Here is a 17,042-nt window from a genome sequence, read left to right as displayed (position 1 = left end):
ACATTTTGGAAATAGTGGTAATGTTTACAGTGGAAGGCTGTAATAAAGATGAAACGAGATAGTTCCCAAAGCTGTTGGCACTTTTAAGGATTCATAGCTTTGTAGGGTGATAAATATAAAAGTATTATCGCCAAGAGCATTTCCTTTAAAAACTGTACAATTTTCATGTAGATACATCAATTAATGTAACTCTTTTTCTTATCGGTGTGTGTTGTTGTTGCTTACTATGGCTTAACGATTTAAGAAAGATTAGTTTAAGATCCAGACTATTAATAGAAAAAGTTTAAGGATAAATTAAAGATGATTGTTGATGTGTAGGTAGCTTAAAGGACAAAGAAAATGCATTTATGAATCATTTTAGCTTTTCATTGCACAGTGAACATGTAATATAAAAAAAACCGAATTCTCTGTTGTATACAACTGTTGAATGCCCATACATAGTCATGATGTGCCTATATATGGTAATGATGTAATGCCATCATGACCATATGTAGGCATGTCACATCTATGACTATAAAAATTTATTTGACAGTCTGGACAGGTCTTATGGTTCTCTTTCATTTAATAAATCAGAATGGTTTTATTTCATCTACCACATCAATACCAAAGAATAAGAATTCTTTAAAGTCTTGATATAACAGCATTTTGCTTTTCATGGTGATACTCGTCGGCACTGAGACAATTAGTAACAATGAAGAATTAAAAACATGCAAATATTATGAATTCAAGAATTTGTGGAGAGGGTTATTTTTCAGGAAACTCTTGCTTATGGAAGTCTGGGATGCCATCCTGATTTCCATGACATTACCGCAACTTAAAGGAGACTTAGGACCCCTGGCTATGCCTAGTTGAAACTATAGTGCACTGCCAGATTGGTACAGCATTATTTCCTTCATTGCAATCCACAATGAAATGATTCCATATAATGTAACAGTGCAATCTTCGTAACAGACCACTTCCAATTAATTAGAACACAATTCAGTTCTAATGCGGTTTTCAATAGGAGGGTGCACTGTAAGTGATGTCACAGAGTCGCATCAGCACAACATTGCACCTGGTACACACTTGTGTTTAGATATATTAGATAAAGCATGTATGCATTAGATAAAGATTTATGTATGAAGTGTTCATGCAAACTGTGAAGTACTGTATGTAACATGTTAACAGGTCCTGTTCCTAAATATTTTGTTTTCCAGGAAAGTTGTTGTAAATATCGCATTACGATCCACATTTTGTATTTAACAGTTTAATCCCATAATATATTGTAGATCTTTCATGAGAAAGAGTAATGCAAGATCTACAATTTATATAATTCAACGTTATTACTTCTTAGCCCTGTTACAATGACACCCTGATCAGTAGTCTTCAACCCATTGGTTCTCAGCAACAAAAGCATCAATGACCTCTTTAATAGCGAGGTTTGGTACTAGCATGTCTTGAGTAAGAGGTTCACGCGTGATCGGGTCAAAATGACCAACTCTCTGGAAGAATAACATGAAGAAAACAGAGAAAAGGAATTAAGAAATTATAACAGAAGTGTTTCTGTTGTCTAAAAAAAGTTTCACATGAGAGGATTTCAATGGATCAGGAAGGGGAGCACCTTTTAATAGTTGTATTTGTATTATTGTATGTTTTACAATTTTTTGTTTCTACCTGCCTGTTTTTTTCAATTGTGTATCTAATGTATTTTTGTATATTATAATGGTAAAATAACTTCAATGAAATTTAGAAATACAAGTCTCCCTCCAATTAAAGACCACTTTTGGGATTGGGATTTCATAGTCTTCAGCAGCTTTGGTCTCTAATTAGAATAATAAAGATAAAGACATTTGTTAATTTAAAACCACAGAAAAATGATCTTTAATTGGAGGTGGTCCTTAGTTGGAGGGGTCTTTAATTAAAGGGAAACCTGTAATATGATAATAATAAGCACACATTTTTCCCTTTCTGTATTTAAAACTGATCAACTATCTGTCCATCAGTCCGCCATGCTGTCCTTGTCTCTGTCCATGTCCAACTGCCATTCTACCACAAGCCATATGTACTAATAACATAAGTTCAATGCTGCACAATAAATATTCTACATGTCAGACAAGAAGGCTACTGTAGATGAGGCATGATACATGTAAATGCACATTTAAGGCATCAGAGCATCATCAACATCCTTTGGATCACTGTTTTCAGTAATACAAAAAACTATTGGGCATCATCATGGATAGCTTATCTTATCTTATATAAAATGAACTCTGACATACAGTATATCCAATCTGTCATTCACTAAAATGCACCACTATTTATTATATAATCCATATAAAAAAAAACCTTCAAAAATCAAAATGCTCAATTTGAAAGTATCCATAAATACAAGTAGCCTTCAGCCAACTATACTAGTGGTAGCCACTTGTGGATCGGTCAACTGATTTAATTTTAATGATGCTATCAATCTTCTTGTGTTTCGACTGGAGGGCTAAAGTGCCAGTTAAAATACAACAATGTTCTTTTAGCGAAGATTTTATTTGATTTATTCAATTTCGGCAGTAAAATGACAATAACAATACACATAAACAAGAAATGAACATAAAAAAATATGAATGCCAAGGACTGTTAAAAGCGAACTGAATCAATAACAATACACATAAACAAGAAATGAACATAAAAAAATATGAATGCCAAGGACTGTTAAAAGCGAACTGAATCACTATTAAGACTCTCCTTGAAGACATTTAAGCCACTGAAGATGTCATCCTTTGTGCAAAATTGGCTATATGGACACTTTCAAGAAAAGATTTCTTTCACAATTCACAACCTGAAGGACTCAATCTGGAAATAAGGCTTCAGACTTTTGTTACGTCAATACAATTGGTGTGTTTCACTATGTTTTCACAAGAACAAAATAAAAACCAAATAAGTCATTAACTTTCAATAAAACACAAATAAAAAACAGTTTTACTAAATTAGAGTTAATACTATAAAATTACTAAAACTGATTACCAGCCAATGGGGTGTTAAAAAAGCAAAAAAATAATCTTTTATATGCTCATTCAAACATTCATCTGACTGTTAGCTTTCCATATAATAAATTCATGACTGTATCTCATTCTTTCAACTTTCCAATATCATGCATGTTTAGGGGTCAGAATCAATAAATAGTAATTAATCACACTTTATTAGGTTTTCCATATCATCCATGTTAATAGGGGTCAGGATCAATAAAGAGTCATAAACTACAATATAGCATTAGTTCCATATCATCCATGTTTAGGGGTCCGTATCAATAAGTAGTCATTAATCTCACTTCATTGGGTTTTCCATATCATCCATGTTTAGGGGTCCGTATCAATAAGTAGTCATTAATCTCACTTCATTGGGCTTTCCATATCATCCATGATTAGGGGTAAGAATCATTAAGCATTCATTAATCTCACTTCATTTGGTTTTGCATATCATCCATGTTCAGGAGTCAGAATCAATAAATATTCATTAGTCTCACTTTATTTGGTATTCCATATCATCCATGTCAGAGCCTAGTATAAACAAAAATATCTAATCTATTCAGCAACCACTTTTCGGTCTGAACCAGGACGACCATTATCTACCTCTAATACCTGACTAATTTATGCAGCTTTGGTGGTGTAGTAATCCATGCATCTATGAATAAGTTCACACCAATATAGATAATATGTGTCAATCATTCATCAATGACATCTGCCACATGACCATCACATGACATAAATCAATCAGGATAGTGGTGGCGCCTCATCTCTTCTGTCTAGACACAGGTCTTACTTTTTAGTGCAGGGATATCTTTCTTTCACCACACTAGTTAAAATTTCTCTTTAACCTAATTCTTTAAAACTGAAAATAAATTATATTACTTTTCTTTTTTTGATCTAAAATATATATTTTCCATTCAGTTGTTACGCAGCAAGCAGAACCAAAAAAAAAGTTATACAATTTTAATGATTTTTTTTTTGTTAAAGCTGAAAGCAGAGATAGATGAAACATCCCCTACATATATAAGCAAGCACGATCAATGAGAGCCAGGGAGATTGAACGCTACATGTAGACTGACAAATTATGCAGCAGTATGTTGGTTTTTCATTTCTTTCAATGATGAAATCTGCAATTCATAATCCAATTGCATGCATTAATTTGTTTTTATTTCCAAAAGCCTTGACACAGAAATACAGAGGTAAATGCCCAGCAGGGAATAGTATATTAACATAGTGAAGAGTTTTGTGAAGTTCCAGGCCCCTCCAGGCCCCACCACCCCCTCCCCCGCAAAAAATCAGCAAGCATCCACCTTACCTTCATCTCTTTACTACAAAGGCAAAAGCCATTCCAATTGCTTACCTTAAAAAATAATTATTACTTTTTAGTATTTTTATAACATTGCTTACCTTAAAAAATAATTATTACTTTTTAGTATTTTTATAACATCTTAGACTATGAGTAGGAATGTTTTTAGGAAACCATTCTTCCTATCAAAATTCGAGCCCATGACTTTCAGACTACCGGTGGCCCAGTTTCCCCCCCCCCCCCACAAATTACGCTCAAGTAGTTTAAAATCACTCCTGCTCCTGCACCCGCCAAACCACTTTTTTGGCAAGCTAGCACCCCGCACCTTATTGTGCAAGCTAGCACCCCCTCACCTTATCATCGAGCTTCCCTAAGCTTCACCTCTGCACCCCCACCACACCCCCAGCTCAAGACTCCTAGATACAAGGATACTGCTGACTACTGCTTACTACTGCTTAAATTTATAGGTTTAATACTTTGATTAAGCTCTACTGACTGACTTATGAGACCAGGTTGATACACTACTAAATTTTTCCATAAGACACACCTTTTATCAGGGTATTATGCAATAATAGAATAGATAAATCACAAATACATGTGGCATGCATAAACACCCTAAAGTGATATATTAAAAAATATATTTAGGGGAAGCTTGAATGAATATGTGACCTGAAGAAAACATGATAGCGATGAAGCTTTGTACATAATATATTAATCATAAGTATTACTGTACTTGGCATTAGTTAACTGTGTCATTAAACACCACTAATGCTACTCGATCACAGGTGTAACATTATACACAACATTTTGTTTTCATAAATTCCCAATGCCAATATGTAAAACAGCCGTAGTAGCTGCTACAAGGGCCTCCATAATTTTCAACATTAAAAGAATACAAAACATACGGGGGAGGAGGTTAAAAGTGTAGGCATCAGTACTTTTTTTTTATGAAACATAAAATGGGAATGTCAAAATGATACAAATGAACATTTTATTGTGTATGCTTTCAGGAGAAGGGAGGGGGGAGGGCACAGAAAAGACTACAGTATATTTTGTACTCTTGTAAAAATTTAAAATTATGGATGCCCCCTCCCATGTACAGTATTATAATAAAGTTCTGATAACATAAAAATTGAAAATTATGGGTGATCCCCCTGTGTACAGTATTATATTAACATTCTGATAACATAAAATAAAAATAAATAAATAGCTCTCCTCTTGCTAACAGTAAAAAAATTCTAGATGAGATATTAAAATTGCTATTAACTCCAATTCTTCCAGGGGACTATGCACAATAGTAAGGGAACATCTCTCGACAAAACATTAATCATTTAGCGTCACTGAATGTAGCCATTTCCCCACAATCTAGGGCCCCCCCACCTCATCCCCCTCCCTCCCAATGCCTTGACTTACCTGAAGATGTTCTTCAATATCCTTCCTATCATACGTAATGCCACTTCTTGTTATTACTGGTTCCCGCATCAACTCAAAACTTATTTTACCACATAGATAATCAGGAACGTCTCGTTTCTATGAAATATTTAAAAAAAAGTATAAATTAATTTTTAATATACAGTAATATAAATATGTTATGTGAAAAAAACAACATGTAGCATTTAATTGAAGTAAACAATGAAAATGAAATGGACTACTATAAAAAGTTACTGAAAAAGAGATGAACTACATTGCAAAAACTGGAACGACATACCGCATTTATTGATTTAACGCCCCGGGGCATTTATTGTTGAGAAGGGTTTGGGGGCGCTTATTACAATGAGGTGTTTATTTTTTTTTTGTGAAAATGGATGTAACTCCAATAATTCCCCTTTAATTTCACTCTAAATGTGGAAAATATGTGCCAAAATGTGTTATTGTGTGATCATAAAAAATATTGATCCACAACAGGTTTAGAGAGAATGTAATTCTACAGGAGTATAACATAGAAAGTGTTGAGAATTATGATGCTTCCATTCATTTTTTTTAATAGTCAATCTTTTTAAGGGGGAGGGGGAGAAAGGAGGATATGGGTGTGCTTATTCAAGGAAAATAAAAATGCCCAGGGCATATTCAAGGTACAGTAGGCGTTTATTTCAAGTGGGTTTCTGAAGGGGGCGTTTATTCGAGGGTGGAGTTTATTCAAAGGGCATTTATGCAAATAAATATGTATCATTCTAAACGGGCATGACAATTATAATAATTAAACATGTAAAAGAACATCCAGATAGCTCTTCTATAAGAAGTCGTTCAAAATCAGACTTGGACCTTATACCTCTATCCCTCATTTCCTTCATCTTCCTAATGTTAAGAGACATGATATAGTTAACTGCCTACTCAACTGTCTCATTAAGAATGGTTTGGAGCCCACTTGTCGGATCCCTGCCAACGCACTCATAGATGGAGGTGTTGTCCATACACTTTAGGCACAGCACCCCCTCTAAGAGTGTTGACAAGATGATAAATAACATGGGTCCAAATCATGACCCTTGGGGACAACATCATTAACTTCCACACATGGTGACACATCATTGCCAAGCTTAACAAGTTTTGAATACACAAATCAAGATACACTTCAAATCCCAATTTACGTTATTTTGCAATGACTGTGAAAAGTAATAGCTTTACTGTCATTTTTGCAAAAACTTTTAGGCATGATATTTTAAAAGCACAAATTGAGAAAGATCTTAATGTCAGGCTCCGGAGGAAAAAAAAATTTTGATATGTTGTAGAACTGATTTTTCTAAGACAGAAAAAAGTTGTTTGACGAAAAACTGGGGAACGGTGAATGAGACACAGATTTTTTAATATTTAAAAACTGGGGAAAAAAGTTGCGTAACTGCCCATTTTTACACCTTATTCCCCCAGATTTGGTATTAGATAAAAGTATGGAACACTACAATAAGTCCCTCTATTTGAATTATTCCTATAAATTTATAAATTCAGCTGACGTGTTGTCAATAACAATTGTTCACACGTGGCTTGTTCTTCAATGCACTCAGGTCAACATGGAACACAACTCAACTTGTCGACATGAGCACTCCACGCAACTGAAAGGAACGTTGAAGCTTGAGTTTAGTTTCATTGAGTGCCGTTCAGTTGTATAGAGCGCTCATGTCGACCAGTTGAATTAAGTTCCTTCCAGTTTTGTGAATGACCTGAGCCTGCCTTAAGAGTCTTTTAATATTAAACAGAGAAATTTGTAAATAAGCTGTTTAGAAATGTTCTTACTATAAAATTCAACAGAAAATTCGGGTCAGCTTTAGGCTTTTTTTGAGAAGTTTTTCTTTTGTAACTCAAATCTTGAATAATGGATCTAAACAATTTAATAATTGATGGAATCTATCACTTACGATTCCATTTACAACAGTCATGTTAGTAAAAATGAATGTAGAAGATTGGAAAATCTTCTCAAAAAAGACAAGTAAAGCTAAAGCTAACATCAATTTTTGTATTAATGCAAAAACATCATTGCTTTCCCCAAGGTTAAAATTAAAAGTATCACAATTCTGCCATTTAGTAGAGGTCTAAGTCTTGCTAATGTTTTCCAGGTCAGAAGTTAAGCATTTTAACTATACTTTTTTGAATGGAAGGTGAAAAAGGGATTTATAAAAACTTCCATTGATGCAGGTATACTTTAAAAAAAGGGATGGTCAGATAATTCAACATGTGCTTCAATAGAGGAGCATTATAGGCCTCCACTCGAGGATTGGAACTTGGCAAATATTTCAAATCAAAATAGAGTTGAATTCAAATGGTGTTTGGCAATTTCAAAATCAAAATTTAAAGCATAAAATTAATAAAATTTAATAATAAATTGTATATTTTTATCCAATTAGTGACAACATTTGTGTGGTAATGGTTTGGTTGAAATAGACAACAACTGTAAGAATATCAAGAAGTTAGAAAGATTGGAAGTGCACCCTCAACAGAAACTAAGAACACATGCTACAGTATTTCAATTGTCAAATATATTAAATACACCACGCAATTTCAATTTATATGTTTGTGCACGTACTGTATTCTGTGTTGTCGATAACATGTTTGTCGTTATTAATTAATTTGCTCTATTATTATATTTTGTAAGTATAGGGACATTAAATTCATAGATTATTGCAGTTTTACTCACTTTATTAGCTACTTACTCCTCTTTTACTGTTTCCACCCTACCTCTTACCACTTTTTAATAAAACATATTTTACTTCCTTTCATGTTTCACACTTCTTATACTTGTACCTCTGTTGCCTATCTCCCTTCAATATTTTTACTTTTCTTTTTTTTTAAATGTAATTTATGCAAATAGCATTCAATGAAACATCACCTAATTTAATATTCAAGGCACTAATTTAAATCACAAGGAAGAAAAACAGTTTCTATATTAATTTCAGGCTTACTGTATGGCCATGAATTTCTACAAGAATTGATAAATCATGATCAATAAAATTCATCTATATTCCTCTTCATCAACACGATATTCATATCTTGTTTTGACTACGAAAATGGATCCATCAGGCATATTAACAAATGCAGTTGTTGTTTTGGGATATAATAATTCTGCCAGAGGGGCTTTATAAATAATCGCTATATTTAATGTCCGATGGTCAATGGATTTCAAATTATCTTAGTTCTCTTACATGTAGGTTGATCTTGTTGCATTTGTTTTCATTACTTATCATTACTTTCATTAGATGCTTTCAGATTTTGCATAGCATTACCAGATACTGTACCAGTACCAATTAGATAGGAATGTACAAGCCGTCTTAATCTTCGTAAAAATGGAATAAAAATAATTAGGACAGGAAATTTAGTAATTACTTATTAAGTATATATGCTTTCTGTACTGGTTTCATTTAGAGGCAATGGTAATGACACTTGTATATTAAAATATGACTAAAAAGTATCAAGCATATGCATTCATAGTAAAAATAATATTTAAAAGAAAATGTGGTCTATTTATTTGTACAATTTGAATATTTCAAACAATTGGTTTGAATTATCTGAATTAATTCTTTAGGAGACAAACTTGTATCATGCTTTTAAGCAATTGTTGCTTCAGTATTCATATCAGTCAGTAGTATAGATCATCTTTATTATTTCATTTTCTAACAATTTATTTTTAGTCATGTATAATATCAGCCAGGCCACCTATTGGACTGTCAATATCCAGATATTTAATTCAAGTTTTTTACACAAAAAAAAATTGTTAAAAAAAACCCCATTAAACCATCAGTAAATTCAAGTATCAATATCGCGCTGGTTCAAACGGCTCACTCGCCAATGGTTCCGGTGGTGGAAGAAGTCTTCTCGGATAAGGACTTTAAACCGTAAGCCTAGTGTACGCATTTGGCTCGTGTGCACTTTAAAGATCCCAGTACATCCTTCGAAAAGAGTAGGGGGTTACCCCAGTGTACGGGTCCATTAAGTCTCCTGTTGTTAAATGGATGTCACGTAGGACAGTGATTAAGTTCACTAAACTGGCATATCTTTGGCGCTAGTGAAATGAAATATTAGAAATTGGTAATAACATGCAAATTTCGTTAATTTGTGGAAGGTAGTTTACTTTCCGGAAGATTATTGCTTGCTTGCGGGAGTGTGGGAGGCCTACCTGATTTCCGGGAGACTCCGCGACTTCCGGGAAGACTTGGGACAACTGTTTAATGTTATCATATCTGTATCATATTTGTATATTTGTTGAATTAAGATTATATTATACTGAATAATCATTGTATTGAAAAACATTTAATAGTATTAATGATGAAAATATTTATTGCATTGAGAGAAAATAATATAAGAAATGAATTTACACCACAGAGAGAGGAATAGAGAAATGAAATTAAGATAATTAGAATTGACATGACCAGATTATTCAACATTTTGCATCATTAGGAATTAAAGCGCAACGTCAAATAAAAATCCTTGTAGATATATTGGAATGACATTCATTCTATTACTACTAAGACTCGGAACACATCTTAATGAATCTAAAAGAAATATGAGATCTAAATAAAAGTATTTTTTATCCATTTTTTTTTTCATATCTGAATTGATTATTATTTTAATACTCTCCACAAACCTTCAAATATATTTTATTGCATGTGCTATTTTTATATTCCACCTCAAGGCTTTTTGCAATCTTTAAGCCTGAATACAGATTTCCTGATTTTGACACTTTCAATAGCTGGTCTATGAAAGACACTAAATGAACTCAGAATATAAAAGAAAGAAGATATAGACATGTCCTTAAAAGGTGGGAGATGAAACAGTGACATTGGAACTTGATAGAAAATGGTTTTCATTTTAAAGAAGCTGCAAATGTATAAACAAATTTTCAGTAAATGTTGGTCTGTTCCAAAACTGGTGGGTGCTCCTCTCGTCTGAGTGGCTCAGGGTTTCTTTTTGAGGTAATTTTTTAGTTTTTCTTTTTGTTGTAATTTTCCAGTTGTTGTTTTGATGTGCTTTTTATTTATTGTCTTTTAAATTTGTATAATTCAATTACAGTTTTAATTGATAGTTGAAAGAAAAGGAATGATTGAATTGAATTGAAAATCGAGTACTTATGAATTTTCCTAGACGCAGCACACTTATAATGCTCATTTTGTAAATATTAAACATTTTTGTATATAAATTCACTTCATCCGAAGGCCACATTCAGAGTATCATCATGAATATTGCAAACTTCCGCTCAGCTAGAATAATATTTACAATACATAAATATTGATGTTATAATTTATAGCGCCTCCTGTTGAATCAAGCACAAGGCACTTGACAACAAGGAAAGGAAACGGACAAGAAATTATACCATGAATCTAGACTCACAGAACAATTAAAGCAACCGAATGCGAAACCTGCTGAAACATGACACACAGGTACTCAAATTATGGCAGTGTCTAGCAAAGGAGTTAATAGGTAAAGAAAGAAATAAATACACAAAATACAGTAGTCGTTTTTCTAAAATCATTTTTTGTGGCAAAGCCAATTTTATTGGCAGTCATTATGCACAATTAACGGAATTTGGTAAGGAATAAAATAAAAAACATGCATTCTAATTTTGCAGGATAGGTTAGTTTCCAGAAAATATTGCTTAATTGTGGCAGAACATTCTAATTTCCAGATTCTTGAAACTCAGTAAGACACGTGACATCGGAATCATATCATCAACCTTATCAATTGTTGCTGTAGCCGCTGATGATGCCATCGTTGTCATCAAGACAACGATGAAGATGATCTTTATCTTCATAATGCTCATGTTTAAATGGCAAATTGACTCATTACCTATATAAACACTGAAGCATCAGATATTCCATTATAGCAAACTGTTCGAATAAGTATTATTCAATTTTAAGTGTATCGTTGAAATGAAAATATAAAACTTGTCTCACCATTCTTCGTTCGTCTACTTGTGCAAACAATGAATTTACTTCTGTCATGTGTTTATCCTAAATATAGAAGAAAAAAAAAATCAGTATTAAAAACAAAGCCATGACGATTAGAATAAACAATACACTGGATTGCTAAGTATCCAGTGTTTGCCTAAGGATGTAGACATTATGGATCCTGTAGACAATTTGCATCGCTACTATCCCCTCGCTACGTTCAGACATGCTCAAGCTGCGCATGAATGAAGCCTGATACGTGTCAGACCTTGTGTGAACATTCTGTGTGTCCACACTATGTGGCTTCAATCTTAAATGTAATGCTGACATTTGCCAGTAGAAAATGGCACGATTCCTGGAAAAAAAAATGTTTGTTTCTGAAAATGTAAAAATATCTTTTATTAAAATGCTTCCAGCAACAAACATTATCTCTTTTCCTTGAATGACAATGAGGGCGCTCTTCAAGAAGAATATACTGTACATTCCACAGTATTCAAGACGACAGTATAATTTTAATTGATTTATTATTATTTTCTCATCAATTTTATATTGTTTATTTCATTCTAAAGTTATTGAAATCAGGAGACGATAATGTAATCATTATTAATATCTAAAATCAGTGCTTGAGTCAGGGGCTGTAAAATCATGGTTATTAACGTCTCTCTTAATGGTAACAATTAATACATTAGAATTATAAATGCCAGATTTGTTATCACACACTTAATTTTTCCTGTCAAAATTAATCCACAACTGTAGCCATGTCTTTATACAAGTGTCAATATGTTTTACGACTCTGGCCGAAGTGCACATGTAAACCATCACGGATAAACGTGACGTGATAGATCTTTTTCCCGCAAAGTAGTAACAGTTTGTGTGGTACGTAAGTACAGCACTGAGCATTTAACAATCCATTTTATGGCTACCGTATTGAATTTTGTCATCTAATCCTTTATACTCCTAGGTGATGCAACAATAGTTAAGCCATGCCTCAACATACGGTAACGGATAGCAGAACGTCAGAATAACATGATTATCAGAATTTACGGGACATAATTGAGGCTGAGTTATACTAATGAAAAACTACATTGAATCATATTGGAATATCAACGATCAATGATAATTTTCTTACCTAATCAAGTAATACATGCCAATTAGAGCATTACATACTCTAGACAGTACTATATAGTTGATGATTCGAAGCCTATTATGTCTTATTACAATATTGATGATGAAAAGTGGCTGAAATTGAGTTTCAGCAGCGCGAGCCCAAAGGCGATATCGTTCCAATGAGAAAAAGTACAGAATAATATCAATACTAATATTAAAATGAACTAATTACGATGACTTTAAAAAAAAAATATTTTCCTGCTGTGATTGGTTCTTGAAATATCTGAATAAGTCATCTATGAAAAGCACTGGAGCATGAAACACTCTCCTAATTAGTGAACAAAACTTAGTAATTTCATAGGGAAATAAATCATTACAATGAAGTTAATCTCTAAATTTCAATTTAAGCATTTCGTTTTCATTAGTTCAGCTCAGCTTCTGTGCCACACCGCCTTTCACAATTTGAAATAATGTATTCATACAATGATAATTCATATGTTATACAGTATATATTACCTTTGGTTCTGTGCACAGTATATTTTATTGCTACAGTATTTATATAAGGTTTATTTTCATTACGATTACTTCTATTTTTTTTTTTATAGACCACTAACAAAAATAATGCCATGAATCATTGATATCATAATTTAAATGAACATGAGCCAGATGAAAAAGATCTAAAAAGACCTAATAGTATTAATAAGATACAAATATAAAGTTAAACAGGACACTTCCAAAGATGATACATCTATTTGAACTTTAAATCAGATTTGTCTACTGTATTTTCTGATTTCTATTTATTTCACTTATATTGCTATGTATTCTTGACTGTGTGTTGATCCCTGCCTTAGATAGGACAGTCATTTGGTCGAATGAGATTACCATGTTGAAATGACGTTGATTATTATGATCTCTCATAAACGCTACTGCAATATTGAAACGGCAAAAGATGCATGTTATTAGCAATGCAATTGCCCTAAGTCACAAACGAAGCGAATAGCATATAAACACTTGGTTGGGAGGACAAAGCCTATCACCAAAGGCCATATTCTTCCAAGCCGCAAGACCCCTGTGGTATTACGATGAACATTCAATGAGTGACAACTCATAAAGACACTGACGATGAGGCTGAACTTAGTAGACAGCTCCTCAACTCTGCCTGTAAATAGGTCAGAAATCTTGGCAGATACACTTGCAACTTTTTCTTCCCTGATTGTTTTCTTAGTATTTCTAATTCCTCCATGTTCAAACAGACCGAAACATTTTTTCTAGTGGTTTTGAATCTAATGTTTAATCAAAACATGTTCCACAGATATTTTTTTACATTTTAGACATTTAATGTAAATTGGAAATACAGTTAGGAATGCAGGCTGAAATACAAAATCCTGTTTAATATCCTCATAAAGCATTGTAATCAGTAGCCATCATTGGATTTGCTTCAATACATCCCCTGAAAACAGGCAATTGTCAAAAATTTACTCTCACCCCGAACTAGGCACTAGAAGCCACTTGCCATTATTCAAACCTACTTGCAACTGCAAACTTGGCATAAACAAATTCACTGCCTGCTAAAACCGTAAGCTGAGGTGGATGGTCTGCAGGAATATTTTCAGCATGTACTTCTCCAAAAAAGTTTAAGAGGAAGAATAGAATCCGCTGTCCAAAACATCCTTCCCATGTGAAAACTTTTGTAGGTTGTTGAGCACGTTCATCAGAAGATACTAGAGTCTTCAATTTTACAATGTAAATACTACTTCTTATAAACTTACTCTGCCTATCTTAATGTACAACAAGGACAGAAGTTTTTAAGAGTTCGGTTGTGTTGACAATACCGCATGCTACGGAAACAAGGTAAAGTATAATTTACATACAGCCACTCACATACAATACATCATATCATCAGTGAATTCATATTTTCAAATCATTGTTTCATGAATTTTACGATACGACTCTTTTTTGTTACCCCTCCCTCCTTTCTGAAAGTGTACAAAAAAATGTTCATTTTGCAAAATCATTCTTTATTTTTTTGTGAAGTCAACTAAAGCAATGTACTTGTTTGCTAAAAAAATGAATAAAAAAATCCATTGTTACATTAGAATGTTACCATTATTTTACATATTGAAAGTGTAAAAATTTGTCTAACCTCTCCCCCTCCCCTAGCGTACTTTGTACACTTGTGAAAATGTGGATAATGTTGAACAACCCCAACATTATCAACATTTTAAACAATATACTTGTAGGAGACAACATGTTTAGCTCAATAGGTATTGAGTATTTGACGTCTAATAATTTCAAATTGGAATGAGCCGAAATGAAGTGAAGATGATATCATATACCTACATGTTCTAATTGTACTTTTTCCTTTAGTTTCTCTGAATCTGTGATTTTACTCCCATCTTCTGCAAGTTTGAGTTTCCTAAAATGAAAAGAGCAACATTCATGTCATTAGAAAAATAATATTTAAAAAAATGACAAATAATATTTAAAAAAATGACAGAGGCTATAATTAATATAGGAGAATACGTATTAAATGACCTAAAGAGTGAATATACCAATCCACAAGAGTAATGTTGAATATTTCGTCGTATCAACGACACATCAGCAACTGAGACAGGAATTAGTGGCTGATGTGTCGTTGATACGACAAAATATTCAACATTACTCTTGTGGATTGGTATATTCGCTCTTTAGGTCATTTAATACGTATTCTCCTTCATTATGAGAGTGAAAAATCAAGCGATATTTGTTCAACTCATATAATTAATACGTTGAAACTATATTGAGATTAAGGATTTAAAATTGATTTATATCCTACATAATTATGTAAATCTATAGTCTAAAAATTACACAATACCTGGCAAAAAAGAGGTAGGCTCGGAGACTAAAACTTACTGTATGTTTATTTATACAGCGCAAGTTTTTACTGGCAGTTAAAGCCAGCTTCATTAAATGTGTGGAGGGAAAAACAATGAAAACTAAAAAAAAGTGCATGACATAATTATCATCTATTAACCAATTCAGTGAGGAATAAACAATGAGAAACAAGCGAGTAATTAGTAATCAAGTAGAAGACGAATAAATACGACTATCAGCAGCTTGATTGGAGTAGTTGTGTAGTACAGTAGTGTAGCAGTTACTGATGTAGATGGATATCTGTATAAAATGGGCTTTGTTTTTGGATAATCGAGAACAGGGTCACTATTTAGTAGTATAATTCAATTTGTTAATGAAGCATTGTTAGTTTTTATTTGTAAAGGTAAGAGGGACATGTTGATTAGTCTCCTTCGGTTCTTTCTCATGTTTCTTATAGTATCCTGGTTGATTTAGAAATTTGTTTAATAACAAGTTTGGAATCATAGTGCATAAGTTGTTAGATGAATCACGGAGATGGTTGAGTTGTTGTACATCAAGAAAATTACCTCGCCGAGCAGAAACGCATTAACCATGGTGGTTCAGATCATTAATGGAAGAACGCATACAACAAAGTGATTGCAAGTGTTGAAATTCCCAAGGGATGCCAGTAAATTATGAATATTAAAATAAATATGAATACAACTTTTGTATAATTTTGGAATAAATTCTAATATTTAGCTTGATAGTCAGGCAAAAGTGGCAATGATTGCCATAAACATGAAGTAGAGTTGAATAGCTTGGTGGTTAAGATGCTTCACTTTAAGGCATCATGTTTTTTTATTTGATAAGTGGGCCCCATTCACTTTGATTTGAAAATCAGCTGACCATCTAGGATATGTTGGAAGGGTCACCCTCTAAAAAATATGATAAAGCCGGTTAACACATTTGTCCCATGTAAAATGATGGATGGACTTAAAAATAACAAAGGGTGAATGAGCTCCACTGAGTCATGCAACGGCCAACCATGCTTGATGGGTAGGATCAGAAGGTCTTTGGGTGAGATTAGGTATTACTTTCTTGGTCTGCTTTTTTTTTTCATGTTTGTGTTAAGAGCATAGAGTCATACAATACTGTATATGCGCTCTAAAGTCAACATTATTATTACTTAAAAAACATAGCACTCTTTACCTCTTAGTGTCTATCCAACTGACCATCAGAAAAACCTTACTGGAAATAAGTTCTGTAAGTTATATTTTTGTAGTTTTTCACAAAAAAAATCTCAATCCAATCAAGTAGTAGACAAGAGGTATGATCTGTGGTCATATAACAATAATTAAATAATGTGATAAAGGACACAATACTGCAGTGCTCCACCAGAAGACTATGGTGCCATAGAGTCGAAATAGTACAGCTGGT

General features: G+C 33.1%; 1 protein-coding gene across 4 annotated transcripts in view; it reads right to left on the bottom strand.

Moving 5' to 3' along the window:
• Positions 1 to 352: 352 nt before the first annotated feature.
• LOC117102444 (E3 ubiquitin-protein ligase CHIP-like) overlaps positions 353 to 17,042 on the bottom strand; it is a 45,796-nt gene continuing 29,106 nt past the window's right edge. For 2 of the 4 annotated variants that reach the window (XM_033242704.1, XM_033242706.1), the window contains exons 4-7: positions 15,114 to 15,189; positions 11,673 to 11,729; positions 5,713 to 5,829; positions 353 to 1,481 (exon numbers count right to left, since the gene is read on the bottom strand). In XM_033242704.1, coding sequence (XP_033098595.1) covers positions 1,356 to 1,481; positions 5,713 to 5,829; positions 11,673 to 11,729; positions 15,114 to 15,189 — 376 coding nt within the window. In that variant the 3' untranslated portion in view covers positions 353 to 1,355. Of the gene's footprint in view, positions 1,482 to 2,507; positions 3,190 to 3,256; positions 3,384 to 5,712; positions 5,830 to 11,672; positions 11,730 to 15,113; positions 15,190 to 17,042 lie in introns of those variants that run through there. The other 2 variants (XR_004444417.1, XM_033242707.1) reach the window with 2 other exon arrangements.

Source organism: Anneissia japonica, unplaced genomic scaffold (assembly GCF_011630105.1).
Source record: "Anneissia japonica isolate Jap-2015-1 unplaced genomic scaffold, ASM1163010v1 scaffold284695_len391863_cov200, whole genome shotgun sequence".
Taxonomy (NCBI): Eukaryota; Metazoa; Echinodermata; class Crinoidea; order Comatulida; family Comatulidae; genus Anneissia; species Anneissia japonica.
This window is presented reverse-complemented; position numbering and strand designations above follow the sequence as displayed.